This window comes from Heterodontus francisci, chromosome 2, assembly GCF_036365525.1.
Source record: "Heterodontus francisci isolate sHetFra1 chromosome 2, sHetFra1.hap1, whole genome shotgun sequence".
Lineage (NCBI taxonomy): Eukaryota > Metazoa > Chordata > Chondrichthyes > Heterodontiformes > Heterodontidae > Heterodontus > Heterodontus francisci.
Genome location: NC_090372.1, coordinates 131,618,671 through 131,642,785, shown reverse-complemented (window position 1 = coordinate 131,642,785; position 24,115 = coordinate 131,618,671). Strand labels below are relative to the sequence as shown.

At 45.5% G+C, this 24,115-nt stretch overlaps 1 protein-coding gene across 2 annotated transcripts in view; it reads right to left on the bottom strand.

The window, feature by feature from the left end:
* Positions 1-24,115, bottom strand: part of LOC137346829 (protein SPMIP7) — a 147,697-nt gene that overhangs the window by 115,531 nt on the left and 8,051 nt on the right. For both annotated transcript variants that reach the window (XM_068010742.1, XM_068010752.1), the window contains exons 2-3: positions 13,794-13,891; positions 13,570-13,646 (exon numbers count right to left, since the gene is read on the bottom strand). In XM_068010742.1, coding sequence (XP_067866843.1) covers positions 13,570-13,646; positions 13,794-13,891 — 175 coding nt within the window. The remainder of the gene's footprint in view (positions 1-13,569; positions 13,647-13,793; positions 13,892-24,115) is intronic.

Sequence of the window (24,115 nt, the reverse complement as noted above, 5' to 3'; positions counted from 1 at the left end):
TTATGCGGGCTTTGGTCTTTCGTATACCGCCATGCACAGCCACTGTAATCTTGTGGGCCCTTCTTAATATTTCTTCCCGGTATCTCTGCGGCACCACTAACTGGTGAACTACTGTCCACTCCTTGCTCTCAGGTCTGTGAGGAGAACTCCATTTCCTCATCAGTACATTCTTTAAATAGTAGCAATCAGGGACTCCCTCTGCTTCAATTTCAGATTCGGCAGCCTGTGCTAACTCTCGCAATACTGGGTCAGCTCGCTGAGCTTCACCTAGGGAAAATCCATTTAATTCATTCCCTGGTCTCCTAACTTTCCAGAGAAAGTCTTGGACAGGCAGACCTCATGGCCATTTGCCTGTAGTGCCAATGTAGTCTCCTCTGGGGGAGCTGGTTTGATCACGGCTTGACCCACGACATATTCAGGGACTCTGCAGGAGACTGTCACCTGCCACTGCCCTGTCTTTCTGACCTCCTGCTGGGGGTGGGGGGCTATCACCTTCACCCCTGCCAGATCATTACCTAGGAGCAGGTCAACCCCGTCCACAGACAAACTAGGGACAATCCCTATGGTCACCGGTCCCGAAACTAGGTCACACTCCAGGTGCACCCAGTGTACAGGTGCAGACATACACTGCCCTCCAATACTATTCACCACCATTTTGGAGTTCACTGCACTCTCTGGGGGAAAGGCCAGGCCTTTTCCCAGCAAAAGGGATCTGGTGGCTCCTGTGTCCCTGAGAATCACTATGGGCTTGCTTGCCCCACTCAAATGATATGGTGTTACTTTCCCTTCAAATAAAAAACCCTGATAACCTTCAGGAATCCTATTAACTTTTCCCGCACTGGCCGTAGTAAGCTTCTTGGATTGTACCCGTACTGCAGTCAAAGCACAGCCCGTTCCGTGTTTTCCATTAGGCCCTCGTCTTCACTGAGCGGGTGTGCCCTGATTAATCCTACTGGTTTCCCCTTTAGTTTCCAGCATCAGCTTTTAAATGCCCTGCCTTATTACAATAGAAGCACATAGGTCTCCGGGTCTCACTCTTGCTCACAGCATCTTCCTTTTTGGCTGGAGGGGGGCCCCCCTGTGTCTCCTGCTTTCCTTTCTCTTCCAGGACTGCCTGGGCAGATATCACCTTCCCAGCCTTTGTCCTTTTCGAATTTGTGGGGGTGATTAGGAAAGGTTCTCCCCTGGGAAACCGACATAAATTAAAGCAAACTCATTGGCCAGAATGGCCGCTGGCGGGCTCCCTGAACCCGCTGCTCCTCGACATGAGTGTATATTGAGAATGGGAGAGAGTTTTTAAATTCCTCTAACAGGATTACTTCTCTGAGAGTCTCATAGCTGAGTTGTATTTTTAAAGCCCTCAGCCACTGGTCAAAAGCCAGCTGCTTGCTTCTTTCAAACTCCAGATAAGTTTGATTGGCTTGCTTTTTGAGGGTTCTAAACTTTTGGCGATAGGCTTCTGGTGCTAATTCATATGCCCCGAGGATAGCATTTTTGGTCAGTTCATAATTTGATGAACTCTCATCTGGCAGCAAGGAAGAAACCTCAAGGGCTTTTCCAGTTAGTTTGCTTTGCAGTAAAAGAGACTAGGTCTCATCTGGCCATTTCAGCTGCCTTGCCAGTTTCTCGAAGGACAAGAAAAAGGCTTCCACATCTTCCTCATTGAATTTTGGAATTAATTGAGCGGGTTTTAGCAATCTTGTACTTAGCCCTGAATCATGCTCCTCCATATTGGCCATGCTTTCACTGGGGTTACTCTGTCACCCCCTAGCTAACTCAAGACGTTTCAACTCTCGTTCTTCGCATTCTTTCCGGAATATTCTTTCTCTCTCTCTCTCCTGCCTTTCATTTTCTTCATGTTCCTTTTGGGAAGCCATCTCTCTCTCTCTCTTTCTCATACTCTGTCTTCTAATTCAAGTTTCCTCTGTTCCAATTGTATCTTTGCTAACACTATCCTGTTGGATTCTGCTTCTAAGCCTGTTTCTACTTTTCAGATTCAAGGGAAAAATGTTGGGCCACTAGCCTTTGGAGTTCAGACTTCCTAGTATTGCCACGTACAGTGATCCCACACTGCACAGACATTTTTCTCAACTCCTCCATAGACAGTGCTTTTAACTTATCCCAAGTTACTTCACCCTGGCCTGGAGAGATACTCATTTCAACACCCAACCTCTGTTACGACCAGGTGAGAAATGTGCCTAGGGGTCTTTTGCTGTCTTTACATGGTCTTATTGAAACAGGGTTTAATTTTAAACACACCATGTTTTGAGCTCCCCCTTTGTGAATCCTTGTTCATAACTTTCCAAGTATAAGGCAAAGAAATGAGCACAAACAGGCTTTCTTGGGTTTGAAGAAGAAAGATGGAGTTTATTAAACCATAAACTTAAACGGATATATGACGCGCCCACGCTAGCATGCACGCGTGATACACACATGCAAATAGGGACAGAAAAGAGCAGAAGAAAAGATAAGTAGAACGGTTTGAGGCAATCTCTTGTTACTGTGCTTCAAGCTTGCTGTAGTCCTTGATTGAAGATATGGTCTTGCGTTTCGTTGGGGTCCAGTGCTCCTTTTAAACCTTGTTCACATAGGAGAATTTTTCTCTCTTTGAGTTTACGTGTCTTCAATGGCTTCCCAGTAGTCTCCTTAAAACCTTGTTCACATAGGAAACCCTTCCCTCTGTGAGTTTCACGTGTTTTCACAAGATTCAGTTCCATGGGAAGAGATGAAGGCAGGCAGACAAGAGATGTTCTCAGTCCATGAGCACATGGCATTCTGCTCAAATCCTTTGTTAGAAGTTCAAATTCTCTGCAACAGCCAGTTAGTCATGTGACTAAAACTGGTCTGACCACTTCTGTGTATTGGGAAAGCAACTGTTGGATCACCATTGTTTCAACATTGTCTGGTACTATGCAAATGTCCTTCCAGTCAGGACTTACAAATTTAAGTTTGTGTTCCTGTGACAAAATAATGCGTGCCTCAGTCTTGGCAGGTGGGGGGTTTGCCTGACAATAAATTGTAAAAAGTTGAGGCCCCAGCATTGATCCTGTGGCACACCACTCGTTACATCTTGCCAGCAGAAAATGACCCATTTATGTCTACTCTCTGTTTCCTGTTAGCTATCCATGCCAAAATGTTACCCCCTACACCATGAGCTTTTGTTTTCCACAATAACCTTTGATGTGGCACCTTATCAAATGCCTTCTGGAAATCTAAGTACAGTACATCCACTGGTTCCCCTTTATCCACAACACATGTTACTTCTTCAAAGAACTCCAATAAATTGATTAAACATGATTTCCCTTTCACAAAACCATGTTGACACTGTCTGATTACCTTGAATTTTTCTAAGTGCCCTGCTACAACATCTTTAACAATAGCTTCTAACATTTTCCCTATGACAGATGTTAAGCTAACTGGCCTGTAGTTTCCTACTTTCTGTCTCCCTCCCTTTTTGCATAAAGGAGTTATATTCGCTATTTTCCAATCTAATGGAACCTTCCCTGAATCTGGGGAATTTGGAAAATTAAAATGAACGCATCAACTATCTCACTAGCCACTTCTTTTAAGACCCTAGGATGAAGTCCATCAGGACCCGGAGACTTATCAGCCCGTAGCTCCAACAATTTGCTCAGTACCACTTCCCTGGTGATTGTAATTTTCTTGAGTTCCTCCCTATAATATATTCAAGGCTGAGTTAGATAGATTCTCGATAGATAAGGAGTCAAGTGTTCTGGGGAGCAGACAGGAGAGTGGAGTTATGACCACATTCAGATCAGCCACGATCTTATCAAATGCCAGAGCAGGTTTGAGGGGCTGAATGGCCGACTCCTGCTCCCAAATTTGTATGTTCGAATGTTTGTATGTTCATATGATGATAAGAAACTGAACATTTTTAAATAATTTTATTTTAATTTATGATATTTCAGCTTCTACATTCATTCCATGTGAATGTCCCAATCATTTATTTGGCTATCTGTAAAACTGAAGGGAGTCAGTGGTTTTTGCATCTTGATTTACAGTCTGTGAGAATACTTCAATGTGATTACTTACCCTACTGGATGATATCACTGCTACTGGATGCCTGGAGATCCCCTTGAATTGATTCAAATTGATGTCAAGAAAGGGGACATTCACACCACAGAGATCACTTGATCGTTGTGGGTAGTTTTTTTCGAGGTCAGCGGCAAATACCATTTCTTCGCCACTGCCCACGAAAACCAACACAACAGTTCTGAACTGCTGAAAATGATAGGTATTCAATGTTTGACACTTTAGATCTATGTGTATGGTGTGCTAAGATTAAAAAAATTCAGATCTGTAAAATATTTCATTGTGTATTTATCATTGATACGAATTCTGGTACAACAAATGTACTTCAAAGGAATAGAATCTGAAGCTGCATCAATGCTAACGTATCTATATAAATATTATACAAAAATGTTATGAGTAGGATGTCTGCTTGAGTTGTGTACCTATCATAACCTCTGCATCACCAACTCATTCTTTCACACTAAACCCTGTCACCAGGTTTCTTGGAGGCACCCAAAGTCACATCGTTGGCACCAGCTGGACCTCATCGTCACAAGGCGAGCCTCTTTAAACAGTGTTCAAATCACACGCAGCTTCCACAGTGCGGACTGCAACACCGACCACTCCCTGGTATGCAGCAAGGTTAGCCTCAAACCAAAGAAGCTGCATCACTCCAAGCAGAAGGGCCACCCGCGCATCAACACTAGCAGACTGTCTCATCCACAGCTGTTACGTAAGTTTCTAAATTCACTTGAAAAAGCCCTCCAAAACACTCCCACAGGGGATGCAGGGACCAAGTGGGCCCACATCAGAGACGGTATCTATGACTCAGCAATGACCACCTATGGCAATCGTGCGAAGCGGAATGCAGACTGGTTTCAATCTCACATTGAAGAGCTGGAACCTGTCATAGCCGCTAAGCGCATTGCACTGCTGAACTACAAGAAAGCCCCCAGCGAGTTAACATCCGTAGCACTTAAAGCTGCCAGAAGCGCTGCACAAAGAACAGCCAGGCGCTGCGCAAATGACTACTGGCAAAACCTATGCAGTCATATTCAGCTGGCCTCTGACACAGGAAATATCAGAGGAATGTATGATGGCATTAAGAGAGTTTTTGGGCCAACCATCAAGAAGATTGCCCCCATCAAATCTAAATCAGGGGACACAATCACTGACCAACGCAAGCAAATGGACTGCTGGGTGGAACACTACCTAGAACTGTACTCCAGGCAGAATGTTGTCACTGAGACCGCCCTCAATGCAGCCCTGTCTCTGCCAGTCATGGATGAGCTGGACGTACAGTCAACAAAATCAGAACTCAGTGATGCCATTGATTCTCCAGCCAGCGGAAAAGCCCCTGGGAAGGACGGCATTACCCCTGAAATCATCAAGAGTGCCAAGCCTGCTATACTTTCAGCACTGCATGAACTGCTTTGCCTGTGCTGGGACGAGGGTGCAGTACAACAGGACATGCGCGATGCCAATATCATCACCCTCTCTCAGAACAAGGGTGACCGCGGTGACTGCAACAACTACCGTGGAATCTCCCTGCTCAGCATAGTAGGGAAAGTCTTCGCTCGTGTCGCTTTAAACAGGCTCCAGAAGCTGGCTGAGTGTGTCTATCCTGAGGCACAGTGTGGCTTTCGAGCAAAGAGATCCACCATTGACATGCTGTTCTCCCTTTGCCAGCTACAGGAGAAATGCCGTGAACAACAGATGCCCCTCTACGTTGTTTTCATTGATCTCACCAAAGCCTTTGACCTCGTCAGCAGACGTGGTCTCTTTAGACTACTAGAAAAGATTGGTTGCCCACCAAAGCTACTGAGTATCATCACCTCATTCCATGACAACATGAAAGGCACAATTTAGCATAGCAGCGCCTCATCAGACCCCTTTCCAATCCTGAGTGGTGTGAAACAGGGCTGTGTTCTCGCACCTACACTGTTCGGGATCTTCTTCTCCCTGCTGCTCTCACATGCTTTCAAGTCTTCAGAAGAAGGAATTTTCCTTCACACAAGATCGGGTGGCAGGTTGTTCAACCTTGCCCGTCTAAAAGCGAAGAACAAAGTACGGAAAGTCCTCATCAGGGAACTCCTCTTTGCTGACGATGTTGCATTAACAGCTCACACTGAAGAGTGTCTGCAGAGACACATTGACAGGTTTGCGGCTGCCTGTAATGAATTTGGCCTAACCATCAGCCTCAAGAAAACAAACATCATGCGACAGGACGTCAGAAATGCCCCATCCATTAAGATCGGCAACCACACTCTGGAAGTGGTTCACGAGTTCATCTACCTAGGCTCAACTATCACCAGTAACCTGTCTCCCGATGCAGAATTAAACAAGTGCATGGGAAAGGCTTCCTCTGCTATGTCCAGACTGGCCAAGAGAGTGTGGGAAAATGGCGCACTGACACAGAACACAGAAGTCCAAGTGTATCAAGCCTGTGTCCTCAGTACCTTGCTCTACGGCAGTGAGGCCTGGACAACGTACGTCAGCCATGAGCGACGTCTCAATTCATTCCATCTTCGCTGCCTCCGGAGAATCCTTGGCATCAGGTGGCAGGACCGTATCTCCAACACAGAAGTCCTCGAGGCGGCCAACATCCCCAGCCTATACACCCTACAAAGCCAGCGGCACTTGAGATGGCTTGGCCATGTGAGCCGCATGGAAGATGGCAGGATCCCCAAGGACACATTGTACAGCGAGCTCGTCACTGGTACCAGACCCACCAGCCGTCCATGTCTCCGCTTTAAAGACGTCTGCAAACGCGACATGAAGTCCTGTAACATTGATCACAAGTCGTGGGAGTCAGTTGCCAGTGATCGCCAGAGCTGGCGGGCAACCATAAAGGCGGGGCTAAAGCATGGCGAGTCGAAGAGACTTAGCAGTTGGCAGGAAAAAAGACAGAAGCACAAGGAGAGAGCCAAATGTGGAACAGACCCAACAACCAATTTTATCTGCAGCACCTGTGGAAGAGTCTGTCACTCTAGAATTGGCCTTTATAGCCACTCCAGGCGCTGCTTCACAAACCACTGACCACCTCCAGGCACTTACCCATTGTCTCCAGAGACAAGGAGGCCAAAGAAGAACAAAGAAGGAGAAGGATGTCTGAAATCACATTTATTGAGGTAATCAAAACAAGAAACAACTGAAAGCAATGGATACTGCAAAGGCTATGGGCCCTGACAACATTCCAGCAATAGTACTGAAGAGCTGTTCAAGTACAGCTACAACACTGGCAACTACCCGGCAATGTGGAAAATTGCCCAGGTATGTCCTGCACACAAAAAGCAGGACAAATCCAACCCGGCCAATAACCGCACCATCAGTCCACTCTCAATCATCAGTAAAGTGATGGAAGATGTTGTCGACAGTGCAGCACTTGCTTAGCAATAACATGCTCAGTGACACTCATTTTGGGTTCCGCCAGGGCCATCATAAGTCAGAAATGGGGATGTTCGCTGATGATTGCACAATGTTCAGCACAATTTGCGACTCCTCAGGTACTGAAGCAGTCCGTGTAGAAATGCAGCAAGACCTGGACAATATCCAGGCTTGGGCTGATAAGTGGCAAGTAACATTCATGGCATACAAGTACCAAGCTATGACTATCTCAAACTGGAGAGAATCTCACCATCTCCCCTTAACATTCAATGGCATTACGATCGCTGAATCCTCCACTATCAACATTCTGGGGTTAACAGAAACTGAACTGGAGTAGCCAGGTCAGAGGCTAGGAATCCTGTGGCGAGTAACTCATCTCCTGACTCCCCAAAGCCTGTCCACCATCTACAAGGCACAAGTCATGAGAGTGATGGAATACTCTCCACTTGCCTGGATGGGTGCAGCTCCAACACTCAAGAAGCTCGACACCAACCAGGACAAAGCAGCCCGCTTGATTGGCACCCCATTCACGAGCATTCACTCCCTCCACCACCAACGCACAGTGGCAGCAGTGTGTACCATCTACAAGATGCACTGCAGCAACGCACCTAGGATCCTTAGACAGCACCATACAAACCCATGACCCCTACCACCTAGAAGGACATGGCCAGCAGTTGCATGGGAACACCACCACCTGCAAGTTCCACCCAAGCCACACACCATCCTGACTTGGAACTATATCGCTGTTCCTTCACTGTCGCTGGGTCAAAATCCTGGAACTTCCTTCCTAACAGCACTGTGGGTGTACCTACCCTGCATGGATTGCAGCAGTTCAAGAAGGTGGCTCATCACCTCCTTCTCAAGGGCAATTAGGGATGGGCAATAAATGCTGTCCTAGACAACGATGCCCACATCCAATGAATGAATTAAAAAAATGTCTAAGTAGCATAGATGTAATTCTTATCACCACCTGCACATGAAGCACTTTAATCCTGTATGTCTTTGAAATGCAAATTCTGACCATTATTTCCATGAAAGGCTGCAAGTGCTCCAGCTCAGCTTATTCCAGGTCCCAGCTTGAGTTACTTCAAGGAACCTCAGTTATCATACTATGTAAGTATTTTATATACATACGCAAAAAAATTTGAATTTTTTTTATTTTTCGTGGGATGTAGGCATCGCTGGCAAGGCCAGCATTTGTTACCCATCCCTAATTGCCCTTGAGAAGGGCAATTATGGAATATCATAATTCATGTTAGGATGTAGATATATATCTTGTTGAACTCCCCACAATAACCATTTTGGGGCATTTATTGGAAAATCTAAATGCTAGTTTACTTCCTGATTTTGTTCGCCCCCTGCACTACTGTTGGTGCCTTGCAAGCAGTAACCCTGAACATGAAAATTGGATATGACAACCAACTTATGAGGTCTGATTTTCTGGCAGGGCTTTCTGATTTGGAGGTGAATAGTGCACAGCCTCATTGAAATATAAAATGTCCTTTTAAATATAAAATTCTCTTTTAATAGGAGCCTCACAATTTTACATCTTTTGTCAAGGTTCTGCCCACAACACAAAAACTGGCAAGACAGGAGTCCTGTAACGTAGTCTGCTAAAGTCAGCTTCTTAAAGGGAGAAGAAAGATTTTTTAAAGACTCTTGTGTTTGTATGTTCACTTTGTTGCAATGTTTTCCATGCTTTGCTTAATTTTTGGGGTAATCCTCTATTTTTGGTTTTCTCCCTTGACAATACTTTTCTTCAATATTCTTAATTTCTGAATGTAGCGAAGGAAAGAGGATAGGGTTCTGAAGATGCTGTATAATTGAAATAAGGAAGAGGTGTTTGTGAGGAGCCAACAATGCAGGTGCAATGATCCTGGAGGCATTTTGGTCATACCCTGAGTGCGGAGACTACCCACAATAACTCTGGAGGTACCAGAAAAGAAAAGGTTTATTCTGTATTAATATTCAGGTCGCATCTGATCAAAGGAACATAATGCACATCAGTCACCATTATTCAGCAAGCAGATTTTATGATGCAATGTTACATGGTGTACACATTATTTGAAAGAGAAGAAACACTGGTCAGATTACTATTAGGGCAACATCAAAGGGGGAAACTTTTCCCAACTTAGGCTTGTGTTATGCACATGGGCCCCAAACGAAATGTGTCCAAAGTAAAGACCACTGTTGCCATCATGTTGCTCCAGATACCAAAATACTTCTTTCTCATTTGCAGCCAGGTGTGAGGTAGCTGTGGGTTTTTTTCATTCATGGGATGAGGGAGTTGCTGGTAAGGGCAGAATTTATTGCCCATCCCTTACTGCCCATGAGAAGGTGGAGTTGATCCGCCTTCTTAAACCGTTGTGAAGGTAATCCCACAGTGCTGTTAGGGAGGGAGTTCCAGGATTTTGGCCCAGCCAAAAATGAAGGGATGTCGATATATTTTCAAGTCAGGATGGCATGTGACTTGGAGGGGAACTTGGAGGTAGTGGTGTCCCCATGTGCCTGCTGCTTTTATCCTTCGAGGGCTCCTTGATGCCACACTCGGTCATATGCAGCCTTGATGTCAAGGGCAGCCACTCTCAACTCAACTTTTGAATTCAGCTCTTTTGTCCATGTTTGAACCAAGGCTATAATGAGGTCTGCAGCCAAGTGGCCCAGATGGAACCCAAGCTGAGCATCGGTGAGCAGGTTATTGCTGAGTAAGTGCAGCTTAATTGCACTGACAATGACATCTTCCATTACTTTGCTGATGATAGGGAGTAGACTGATGGGGCGTTAATTGGCCGGAATGGAGTTGTCCTGCTTTTTGTTGACAGGACATACCTGGAGTCACAGGGCTGGACTTTACCAGGCCTCTAGGGATGAGCTGGGTGTGGTGGGGGGGCCTAAAATGGTGAGGGAGTGCCCGTCGCCTTCCCATCGCCCATCCCTGCCACCTGGAGGCTAACTGAGTCACTTAAGACCCTCCTCCCCCGCAACTGCCCTCACCAACTACCACACCCCATCCCATATCATGGCCTACCTGACTGGGCCTGGCGACCCAGGGCCCCACATAGTGGTGGCGAGGGCAGTGTCCATCGATGGTGTTCTCTCTGCTGGTGCAGTCCCAGCAGTAGCTACTGCTCTCGGTGGTGCTGCTGATACTAAGAGCTGCCGGCCCTCCTGGGTGTGGGCTCCTGTTTTTAAAGGGATGAGAGCCCCGTCGGCAAATAATTAGTTGCCGGACAAATGGAAATTGTGGCCTTGGGGTCCCACAAATGGCCAAGGCGAGGTTGCTCCCCCACCACCTCCCCAGCTTTCAAGCCTGTCATCAGAGCTGCCAACAAAATTCTGGCCATAGAGTCATTACGGCACAGAAGGAGGCAATTCAGCCCATGGAGTCCATGCTGGCTCCATGCAGAGCAATCCCATTCCTCCAATCTATCCCCGTAGCCCTGCAATTTTATTTCCCTCAAGTGCCCATATAATTTCATTTTGAAATCTTTCATCATCGCCACTTTCACAATGCTCATAGGCACTAAGTTCCAGGTCATTAACGCTCACTGTGTAAAAGGTTCTTCCTCGCAGCCGACATGCATTCTTGCCCAAAACCTTAAATCTGTGTCCCCTTGTCCCTATATGAACTGCTAATGGGGACAGTCTTTTTTTGTCTACCTTATCTAAACCTGCCATAATCTTGTACACCTCTATCAAATCTCCCTTCAATCTCCTTTGCTCCAAGGACAACAACCCCAGCTTCTCCAACCTATCCTTGTAGCTAACATCCCTCACTCCTGGAACCATTCTGTAAATCTGGGCAATTTTCCACAATGTTGGGCGAATAGCAGGGTTATAGCCGTACTGGAACAGTTTGGCTAAGGGCTTGGCTAGTTCGGGAGCACAAGTCCTCAGCACTAAGCCGGGATGTTGTCAGGGCCCATTGCCTTTGCTGTATCTAGTGCATTCAGCCATTTCTTGATATCACGTGGTGTGAATCGAGATAGCTGAAAACTGGCATCTGTGATGCTGGGGAATTCAGGAGGAGGCAGAGATCGATCATCCACTCGGCACTTCTGGCTGAAGATGGTTACAAATGCTTCAGCCTTGACTTTTCCACTGATCTGCTGGGCACCCCCATCATTGAGGATGGGGACGCTTGTGGAGCTACCTCGTCGTTACCTGTGAGTAACCTGAATTAAAATCCCTGAAAATGACTTTTAAAAACTATACAAACAATTTACCACTTTCATTGATGTACAAGTCATTTTTTTAGTAAATTAAATATTTTTTGATATGAAGAGCTTTAAAGTAGTGCTTATGCAACTAAGCAAATCAACACAATTCTTAATCAGCGCAATCAGCGGAAACTCGCAATGTCGACCTGGGGGAGTGACCCAGTTTGTAGGTGCTTCTTGATTTGGCAAAATTAATATTAAACCAGCATAAAAACTTGTGGAAAACACAAATGTAAGTGATTTTAGCTATAACTTACTTATGTTTAAAATTCCTCAATCTTTTGTGTTGGTCTGGCCAATTCTGCCCAGATTATGCTGATATTCTGCAGACACTCTTCAGTGTGAGATGTTAATGCAGCATCGTCAGCAAAGAGGACTTCCCTGATGAGGACTTTTTGTACTTTGGTCTTCGCTTTTAGACAGGCAAGGTTGAACAACCTGCCATCTGATCTTGAGTGGAGGAAAATTCCTTCTTCTGAGGACTTGAATGCATGTGAGAGCAGCAGGGAGAATAAGATCCCAGTGTAGGTGCGAGAACACAGCCCTGTTTCACGCCACTCAGGATTGGAAAGGGGTCTGATGAGGCGCTGCTATGCTGAATTGTGCCTTTCATATTGTCATGGAATGAGATGATGATACTTAGTAGCTTTGGTGGGCATCCAATCTTTTCTAGTAGTCTGAAGAGACCACTTCTGCTGACGAGGTCAAAGGCTTTGGTGAGATCAATGAAAGCAACATAGAGGGGCATCTGTTGTTCACGGCATTTCTCCTGTAGCTGGCAAAGGGAGAACAGCATGTCAATGGTGGATCTCTTTGCTCGAAAGCCACACTGTGCCTCAGGATAGACACGCTCAGCCAGCTTCTGGAGCCTGTTTAAAGCGACACGAGCAAAGACCTTCCCCACTATGCTGAGCAGGGAGATTCCACGGTAGTTGTTGCAGTCACCGCGGTCACCCTTGTTCTTATAGAGGGTGATGATATTGGCATCGCGCATGTCTTGTGGTACTGTTCCCTCATCCCAGCACAGGCAAAGCAGTTCGTGCAGAACTGAAAGTATAGCAGGCTTGGCACTCTTGATGATTTCAGGGGTAATGCCGTCCTTCCCAGGGGCTTTTCCGCTGGCTAGAGAATCGATGGCATCACTGAGTTTCGATTTTGTTGACTGTACGTCCAGCTCATCCATGACTGGCAGAGGCAGGGTTCGTGAGAGTCAGTTGCCAGCGATCGCCAGAACTGGCGGGCAACCATAAAGGCGGGGCTAAAGCGAGGCGAGTCGAAGAGAATTAGCAGGAAAAAAGACAGAAGTGCAAGGAAAGAGCCAACTGTGTAACAGCCCTGACAACCAATTTTATCTGCAGCACCTGTGGAAGCGTCTGTCACTCTAGAATTGGCCTTTATAGCCACTCCAGGCGCTGCTCCACAAACCACTGACCACCTCCAGGCGTTTACCCATTGTCTCTCGAGACAAGGAGGCCAAAGAAGAAGAATGCTGATATTATTGGTGTAAAGGAGCGGAAACTCTACCATCGTCCCTTTTACGATAGCTGACCTATGAAGACTGAAAAGGTCAGTATGAACAAAGAACAAAGAACAGTACAGCACAGGAACTGGCCATTCGGCCCTCCAAGCCTGCGCCGAAAATGCCTGTTCCTGAAATGCCTGAAATGCGATATACTACAGAATAATCACATCACATAGGTCATCCACTGAATTAGTATAATTTGTGCTTCAAACTGCAGAGGAGCTAAGAGTATTTACATAAACCAGAATTTTTAAAATCAACTTGCCATAACACTCCTGCACATTCCTGAATAAAAGCATATATGTAAATTAAACAGTCTCACAATCTTGTAAAACATAATAAAATGTCAAATTTGGCAGAGAAATTCCTACAGCATTTATCATAGATAAACAGAATGACATTTCCTACCTCTGGGTGGCTGTTGTGTACATATATTTTCTTGCTCTTGCATCTCTCACACTTTCAGATGTGGCATCATATGAAGTCTATGATACAATACAGATACTGTACATTTTACAATACAAAACACGAGGATTAAAAACTGCATGATTAATTATAGATTGAAGTTTAAACAAAAAATGAAACTTTGCATTAAATTACCTGTGTTCTAACACTGCATTGACTGGTCATACCTGAACTGAAGGATCCACATTGAAGTTAAAATTATGAGTTTTGAGAGAATCAGGAACTTGGTGCGGTGATGGTGTCACTCGGACTGGACTTGTCCAACCTAAAAAAAAATTAGAATTGATTCAATCAGTAATTCTTCACTTACTGTGTTGCTACTTCATTTAGTTCTCAACTGAAGACTACAGTTCTGGAACTGAGGGAAGATTTAAACAGAGAGGTTTACTGACAATGGAAACTATTGAAAGCGTTTTGCTGATTAAATTATTAAAAATGTTTATTCTCAATTATTAACTGGCATATTAATTTTCCTGCTTATAGAACACAAGAAAACATGGAATGTAAAAGGACCATGAACTATCAAACACACTCTTTGGCAGGCCAGATGCAATTTACTGTTATAGAATCCAACTCACCTGCTTAACTACCTGATGGAAAGTTCACTATAACCAATGCCTGATCCTCAAATATAATCAAACAGAACTCCAGAATATTCACTATTTTGCTATTTAACTCTGCCTGCTGCGATCAAAAAAATTCTCTTCCCATCTCCTCCCCTCATTCCCCACCACCGGTCCTGCCCTAGCAAAATTGTTACCGCATGTTTGTCAACAGAACATTGACTGCATAAGAGAAATAGAAACAAAAAATCCTGGAAACACTCAGCAGGTCAAGCAGCGTCTGTGGAGACAGACAGAGTTCACATTACAGGTCAATGATCTTTCATCAGAACTGCAAGATGTAGAGATAAACTGCTTTGAAGCCAGTACAGAGCTAGAGAAAAGGGGCAGGAAAAAAAAAAAGAGAGTCTGGGATAGGGTAGAGGGCAGGAGTGATTAAATTACAAAAGTGATGATGGTGCAAGGCAAAAGGAGGTGATAACGAGAAGTACAGAAACATAGATGGGACTAGAGGTGATGTAACTGGTTACAACAGATTACCATGGGGAAGGCAAGCATGGAAAATCTGGCAAAGAGAAGCTCCTGTGGTCCAGGAACATGACGGATGAAAGGGAGGTAGGCCTCAGGATTGTGGTCCACCTACTGGCTGTGTAGGGGAACCCCACTCCAAAATTCAAGTCACGGCTTAAAGTTTAAATATTTAAATTTTAACAGCTGTACCAAGTGAGAAGCATTGAGACTGCTATCATTCATCTGATTTCTATGTTCTTTGCTTTGGCTGTTGTGCACGTTTCAGAGCCGCCACAGTCATACCAGGGAACAAAGTCATTTTCAAGAAAATATTGAGAAAAAATGGGGGCAATTTTGACGAGACTGAGCGCATGGGTTTCAGTTCACGTGGAGGGTGAAATCCCAGAAAAATGTGACGGCATTGGGAAGCCAGCTGCAACCCACTGACTTCTACATTTAACTGCATCACAGTAGGCTGCGCATGGAAAGGCGGGTTGTCAATTTCAATATGCTAACATGTTAATTGCAGCAATATTAACATGGGTTTTGGAGTTTAACCTTGTCTCTATAGGTTTCCTGGGCTTCCTGAAACTCGCCAATGAAAGAAAGAAGTAAGCATCAATTGAGGGGGCTGAAGATACAGCAGGGAAATATGCCAATAAGTCCTGAGTACTCACAGTTGCTTTCTTACCTGCTTATGTGAAACGGTCTATTCACAGTACTTGTGCTGAGAGATTACTTCACTCACTTTGGAGATGGAATTAACACTTTGGAAGTTTGGAGCTGCGAGTTGCACTTTGGAACGCTGATATATTTTATCAGCATGAGTACCACTTATGCAGTGTTACTTTGGACTTCCGATGAAGACCAAAATGACCATTAGCAGCAGAACTTGCACCAGCAACAGCCTGCTGCTCACAGAGCTGAAGCTCCATAGGAGAGAGGGGAGCATCAGAGAGGTGTCACTCGAAGGAGGCCACAATCTGCACACAGGTTCTACATGCAGAGGATAAGCTTCCTTGACATGTCAGAACACCAGTGTCTCAGGAGGCTCAGGGTGTCGCGTCAGGTGCTGTCAAACATTTGCAGCCTGCTGGAACAATATCTGCTGCAGATGAATCTAATGGATATGCTTTACCCTTGGCAGTCAAAATCACCATTGCCCTCATCATTTTTGCCTCTGGATCCTTCCAGGACTCATCCAGAGACATATGCAGGATCTCACAGTTGGCGGCAAACAAATGTATAAGACAGGTCACTGATTGCTTGTTTGCCACAACTGGCAATTATGTTAAGTTTGTCTGCAGGTGTAGGGCTTCATTGATTGCATGCATGTAGCAATTAAGGCACCCATGGATCACCCAGGAGTATTTTGCAATTGCAAGGGCACACTCTCACACGCATATAGATACACACATACACAAGAAAAAATAAAGATTCAAAGATAACATGCATTTAGGTCTGATGATTTAAAAGTGTCTTCTGTTTAACTTGTGTATTCCTGGGGTGAAGACTTGAAACGATGTTCACTGAAGTAAGACTTGGGAGGCTTAGGAAGATGGATGCACTGCTGCACACTGCTTTTGTTATATTCCAGTTAAAGTTCACGGGCGAAGTTTCAAAGGTCCGGGCGAAATTCTGGTATGATCTCCCAGGCAGGGAGTTCAAGGCCAAACTCCAGTTGCTGCCTACATGCAGTTCTAAATTAATAGGCACAAGGCCAAATGCGGGTTAACTAAGGAAAGCCTGCACGAATTGGTCAAGGGAAAATTATGTTTAACTAACTTGATGGAGTTTTTTGAAGAGGTAACAGAGAGGGTTGATGAGGGAAATGCTATTGATGTGGTGTACATGGACTTCCAAAAGGCACTTGATACAGTGCCGCACAACAGACTTGTGAACTGAGTGCTGCTGGAGGGCACAGAGTGTGAAGAAGCGAGTTTGATAAGTGAGGCAGTTTGGAAAGGAGGGGAACTATCAATTAATTAAGAGAAAGTAAATTTAATTAAATTGACACAATAAATATGGCAGGTCAGGTGCTGTGTTGCGGCTGCAGTATGTGGCAGTTCCTGGAAGCCACGCCAATCCATGGCAACCATGTCTGTAGTAAGTGTCTGTGTTTTGAGAGCTTCAGTTCAGAGTCATTGAGCTGGAGGCCGAGCTGCAGACACTGCGATGCATCAGGGAGGGGGAAAGTTACCTGGACACTTTATTCCAGAAGGCAGTGACACCCTGTAGGATAGGGTCATCTGTTTTGGTCAGTGGTCAGGGACAGGAGAGTGTGACTGCAAGTCAGGCAGGTAAGGGGATCGAGAAGGTGGGAGTGAAGGAGCCTCAGCCCTTGCAATTGAGCAACAAGTTCGAGGTTCTTGCAGCATGCATGGACAAGAATGAGGGCTGTAGTGTGGATGAGCAGACTGACCATGGCACCATGGTACAAGAAGTCATTCAAGTAGGGGGAGCAGAAAGGAAAGTAGTGGTAGTAGGGAACAGTATAGTGAGGGGGATTGACACTGTTCACTGTTTTCCTTAGAGAAGAGAAGGCTGAGAGGTGATTTGATAGAGGTATTCAAAATCATGAGGGGTCTGGCCAGTCGATAGAGAGAAACTGTTCCCACTCATGAAAGGATTGAGAACGAGAGGGCACAGATTTAAAGGAATTGGCAAGAAAAGCAAAGGCAACATGAGGAAACACTTTTTCAAGCAGCAAGTGGGTATGGTCTGGTATGATCATTGTATGAGGCATTCAAAAGGGAATTAGACTGTCATCTGAAAAGGAAGAAGGTGCAGGGTTACGAGGAGAAGGCAGGGGAATGGCACGAGGTGAATTGCTAATTCAGATGGCCGGTGCACAAATGATGGGCTGAATGACCTCCTTCTGTGCTGTAATAATTCTGTGATTCAAAACTGGTAATCTTAGGCAGGGTCTTTCTGTTCGATGGGATGGATGGATCTCTCTCTTCTGGCTTTGTCTGCATAGAATGTCTCTCATCAAACTCCTTATCAGAAACCTGGTTTCAGTCATGTGACCAGAATTTCTCTCTCATTGTTCTCATAAATGGTGTCTGATTGTGAGGCCATTGTTAAACAATGGTGCCTGGGTGTCACTCATCTTCGTTCCATCTTGATAAAGTGGAGCTTTTTTTCACACCCATTTTCTTGAGTTTGAATTTGATGTCACCAAGTCTGCAATGCCAATTTGTTGGACAGAAGTAGCCATTAACACAGAATGGGCCATTTACATTTTTGTGTCTTCTCCAATCCATCTCCAGACATGAAGATTGGCTTAGGGTCCTTGTAGTTTCCATTTGTATTAGCAGTGCAGGATAAGGTCATCTGACCTCTCAACTCCATTTGGTTTTGTAGGAAGAGTGTCCGTTTTGGGCTTGTTTCATAAGTTCATTTTATAGTTCATAATTTCTTCTTGCGTAAGTGTGACAATACCCATTTAAAGCATGGCTGATAAAACCTCAGAAACCCAGGGAATGAGGCATGAGCGATACAATGAATGCCATATGACCATCAGATGTGTTATTGAGCAACAAGATGCACTTCAGGTGCCTGCTGGGCTGGCTACGGGTTGGGGGTGGGGGAGGTGAGTGCAGGGGAGGAACATTGGGTCAGAAGTGGAAAATCTTTGAACTTCCCACTTCCATGCCCCCTTTCACCATCAATCCTCTCATGGCCCAGCCGCACTTCCCTACTAACAATGATTTGGAAGCATTTTGCTGCAGATCAGTGGGGTGCTGAAGAGAGGCTAGGGTATCAGTTGTTCTATTTAAGGTTGCATTCATAGTGTATAATCCATTGATGAATGCCTGCATGCACTCATGTAATTGCCATGTTTAAGGCTCTGTGCAGGTGGCCATTCTTTCCATGGACGAAGACATTATCTTAAAGGTATGTGACATCATGCTACTCATGCTCGAGATGGTCTCTTCCAATCTCTCTGCAAGCATGCACTGTGCAGCTGGAATGCCTGCCAGTACATCACACATTCTCTGCTGTTGCTCCAGAAGTTACCTGTTTGTCGACAACCCCCGAGGTGCAGCATCTAGCCGAGCAGAGCTTGGAGCGTCTTGCCCCCTCCAACGTGGACTCTCCACTGCTGTCTCTGTTGCCACCATCGGTTCATGCTCACTTGTGAGCATCAACTACCAACCATCTTCCTTACTGGTCCCACCAAACTGAGCTGGTGCATGGTCTGTATGCGTCCTGTGATGGTGCACCCTCAGAGGGAGTGACCTCCTCTGAGGAGTCAGCAGCAGCGGTGGCCAGCTGGATCACCTCCTGTGAGACACATGAAGGGCCCATGGGAGAGAAAAGGCATGAATGAGTACTGTAAACGCAAGCAAGTTTGACATTATAATTATTATATTTCACTCACTGTTGACATCAAGTCAACATCAGTGAGCGCTGTATGCCACATGGCTATCCAATAGTTAATTCTGCCACCAGGTACCTGGGAGGGCCTTACCTCCCCAGCTCCAACAGCCAGGCATATCCAGACTCCTCTTAGTTTAGTTTAGTTTAGAGATACAACACTGAAACAGGCCCTTCGGCCCACCGAGTCTGTGCCGACCATCAACCACCCATTTATACTAATCTGACACTAATCCCATATTCCTACCACATCCCCACCTGTCTCTATATTTCCCTACCTATACTAGGGGCAATTTATAATGGCCAATTTACCTACCAACCTGCAAGTCTTTTGGCTTGTGGGAGGAAACCGGAGCACCCGGAGAAAACCCACGCAGACACAGGGAGAACTTGCAAACTCCACACAGGCAGTACCCAGAATTGAACCCGGGTCGCTGGAGCTGTGAGGCTGCGGTGCTAACCACTGCGCCACTGTGCCGCCCCAATTATTTCTAGCATCTCCTCCTCTGCACTTGTTAGCTGTGAGAAAAGGGGAGGGCCAGCACTGGCACTCACCCTCATTCCTATGTACTGCCATGCCTCTCCCTCATAGTCATCCTCAACAAATGCTTTCTCTGTCTCTCCCTCGTATTCTGTGCTCTTAAGAGATTTATGAGTGAGAATGATGGCATGTGTTGAACAGATGTACAGAAAGCATTTGTTGAGGTGCTTTCTCTGTCTCCCTCCTATTCTGTGCTCTTCTCCTGTGAAGAGGGAAAGAAGAGACTTATGAGTGATAATGATGGAATGTGTTGAACGGATGTATGGAAAGCATTTGCTGAAAGGGACTGTCAAAAACACGTGCTATGCTGGAAATCTGAATTAAAATGTTAAAAAAGGTAACTGCTAGCAGCTAAAATGGCCACCGAAATTTGCATCAAAATCCCCTACATTCCAATGCATCGAGAGGGAGTCGAATTGTCTGCCAGTCCCCTCCAAAACAATGACTTGAGAAGTTTGGAGTGAATCACCTGACCAGTCCCCATTAACGAGACATTTAAAGGCAAACACTTGGGACATTAAACTGGTGGAGATGTAACACTCAAAGGTCATCACTTCAACAAAAATTCCTAGACATGAATGAATTAAGTTGCAAGAGGAGATACACACTGAGTCATCATGTGACAGGCCCACCATCTGTGTGTTTTAAGCTGGGTTTACTGTCTCTGCAGCAGACAAGCAACTGGACGCTGATCAGTAGAGACCCAAGTGGGGTCCCTCTCTCTCTCTCTCCCCCCCAATCCACCTGGCAAGTTTTGAATCCTGCCTGCTGGCTGTAACCACCTAAGCCGATCACTGCAGCAGACAGAGACCCCGTGAAGGAACTCATCCACATCATTGTTTCCAGGAGGACCACCGAACCTGCTGGCCACATCAACAAGCCAGAAGCCTCAGAACCACTGAGTTCACTGGAAGCAACCCGAGTCACCAAACTCCACAGACTGTATACCCCTTTTATTGCTCTGGACTCTAATCGGGCCAATCTATCCTTCCCCACTCTGTAATCTATTTGTGTGTGTGTTTGTGTGTGAGACCCTCGAGTGTGCATGTGTGTAAGTTAGAGTGTAGTTTATTATTTTGCTTAGATTGGTTTAAGTACAATAAACCTCTTTCTTTGTTAAACTCAAGAAAAGCTGTTCAATTGGTTCTTTTATGATCGTAAAAGAGGAGCTGGCATTGCACTGTTGATCAAGGAGTCAATTATTGCAGTAAGGAGGGATGATATCTTAGAAGGTTCCTCAAATGAGGCCATATGGGGAAGAACTTAAAAACAAAAAGGGGTCAATCACTTTGCTGGGTGTGTACAACAGGCCCATCAAACAGTTAGGGAGAGATAGAGGGGCAGGTATGTAGGCAAATCTCAGAGTGGTGTAAAAATAATAGGGTAATAATAGTAGGGGATTTCAACTTCCCCAATATTAACTGAGATAGTCTTAGAGCAAAAGGCTTAAAGGGGGCAGAATTCTTAAAGTGCATACAGGAGAGCTTTTTGAGCCAGCATGTAGAAAGTTCTACAAGAGAAGGGGCGGTACTGGACCTAATCTTAGGGAATGAAGCTGGACAAGTAGTGCAAGTGTCAGTGGGGAAGCATTTCGGGGATAGTGACCATAATTCTGAAAGATTTAAGGTAGTTATGGAAAAGATGGACTGTAAATAAAGGTACTGAATTGGGGGAAGGCCAATTTCAATATGATAAAACAGGATCTGGCCAAAGTGGACTGGAGCAGCTACTTGTAGGAAAGTCTACATCAGACCAAGTGGGAGTCATTCAAAAGGAAATAGTGAGAGTTCAGGGCCAACATATTCCTGTAAAGGTGAACGGTAGGACCAATAAGTCCAAGCAACCCTGGATGTGAAGGGACATAGAGGATTGGATAAGGAAACAAAAGGAGGCTTATGGCAGATTCAGAGGGCTGAAAATAGCACAGGCCCTAGAGGAGTATAGAAAGTGTAGGGGGGTATTTAAAAAAGTAGTTAGGAGAGTGAAGAGGGGAATGAAAAAACACTGGCGGGTAAGATAAAGGAAAATTGCAAGGCATTTTATAAGTATATTAACATAGAAACATGGAGCAAGAGAAGGCCATTTAGCCCTTCGAGCCTGCTGCACCATTCATTCATTATGATCATGGCTGATCCTCCAACTCAGTAACCTGCTCCCGCTTTTGCCCCATATATAGGGCAAGAGAATAACCAGGGAAAGAGTAGGGCCCATTAAGGACCAAAGTGGCATTCTGTGTGCGGAGCCGGAGGACGTAGGTGAGGTTTTAAATGATTACTTTTCATCTGTGTTCACTATGGAGAAGTACAACGTAGGTGTCGAGATCAGGGAGGGGGATTGTGATATACCTGAACAAATTAGCATTGAAAGGGAGGAGGTATGAGTGGGCTTAAAAGTGGATGAATCCCCAGGCCCAGATGTATCCCAGGCTGCTATGCGAGGCAAGGGAGGAGATGGCAGGAGCTCTGACACAAATTTTCAAATCCTCTCTGGCAACAGGAGAAGTGCCAGAGGACTGTAGGACAGCGAATGTGATATCATTATTCAAGAAGGATAGTCGGGATAAACCAGGTAATTACAGGTCAGTGAGACGAACATAGGGAAACTATTGGAAAAAATTCTGAGGGACAGGATTAATCTCCACTTGGACAGGCAGGGATTAATCAAGGATAGTCAGCATGGCTTTTTCAGGGGGAGATCATGTCTAACCAATTTGACTGAATTTTTTGAGGAGGTGACTAGCTGTGTAGATGAGGGTAAAGCAGTTGACGTAGTCTACATGGACTTCAGTAAGGTTTTTGATAAGGTACCGCATGGGAGATTGGTCAAGAAGACAAGAGCCCATGGGATCCAGGGCAATTTGGCAAATTGGATCCAAAATTGGCTTAGGGGCAGGAGGCAGAGGGTGATGGTCGAGGGTTATTTTTGCGATTGGAAGCCTGTGACCACTGGTGTACCGCAGGGATCGGTGCTGGGACCCTTACTGTTTGTAGTGTACATTAATGATTTAGACGAGAATATAGGAGGTATGATCAGTAAGTTCGCAGATGACATGAAAATTGGTGGTGTCGTAAACAGTGAGGAGGAAAACCTTAGATTACAGGACGATATAGATTGGCTGGGAAGATGGGCAGAACAGTGGCAAATGGAATTTAATTCTGAGAAGTGTGAGGTGATGCATTTTGGGAGGACCAACAAGGCAAGGAAATTTATAATGGATGGTAGGACACTAGGAAGTACAGAGGGTCAAAGGGACCTTGGTGTACTTGTCCATAGATCACTGAAGGCAGCAGCACAGGTAGATAAGGTGGTCAGGAAGGCACATGGGATACTTGCCTTTATTAGCTGAGGCATAGAATATAAAAGCAGGGAGGTTATGATGGAGCTGTACAAAACGCTAGTTTGGCCACAGCTGGAGTACAGTGTACAGTTCTGGTCGCCACACTATAGGAAGGATGTGATTACACTGGAGAGGGTGCAGAGGAGATTCACCAGGATGTTGCCTGGGCTGGAGCATTTCAGCTATGAAGAGAGACTGGATAGGCTAGGGTTATTTTCCTTAGAGCAGAGAAGGCTGAGGGAGTACCTGATTGAGGTATACAAAATTATGAGGGGCATAGATAGGGTAGACAGGAAGAAACGTTTTCCCTTAGCAGAGGTGTCAATAACATGGGGGCATAGATTTAAGGTAAGGAGCAGGAGGTTTAGAAGTGATTTGAGGAAAGGTTTTTTCACCCAGAGGGTGGTTGGAATCTGGAACACACTGCCTGAAGGGGTGGTAGAGGCAGGAACCCTCACAACATTTAAGAAGTATTTAGATGAGCACGAAACGCCATAGCATACAAGGCTATGGGCCAAGTGCTGGAAAATGGTATTTGGATAGGCTTGATGGCCAACACGGACACGGTGGGCCGAATGGCCTGTTTCTGTGCTGTATAACTCTATGACTCGATTGTATCCAGGAATATGGCACCATACTTCTGCTGCTGACCCCCTCCCCTATCACCAACCACGACTTCTTCCTCCCATCGCTACGGAACAGTCTATCCCTCCTGCTCCTCCCAGCCCCCTGCAGCACATCCAGGGAGGTGTCACTGAATCAAGGTGCAGTCTTTACCATCCTTGACTCAATTCTCCCACTCCCATTTATTTGGCTCCTAAATCCAAAATCATTCAAATTGCACATCTGGAGTGTCCCTTTAAATACTGAAGTTGAAGACGGCATGCCACATCCAGAATTCAACATGGATTCGGTCTTTCATCAGCCAGCCAGCCCCACCCCCCGCCCCCCCCCCCTCCCCGCCCATGTCTTTTGTTAAGGTGGTGGGCCTTTGTTTTGAATCGTGACTGTGGTGAAGGTACTTTCACAATGTTTTTGGGTGGGTAGTTCCAGAATTTAGCCCCAGGGACACTGAAGGAATGGCAATATATGTCGAAGTCGGGATAGCGTATGACTTGGGAGCAGAACTTGGATGTCATGCTGCTCTTGTCTAAA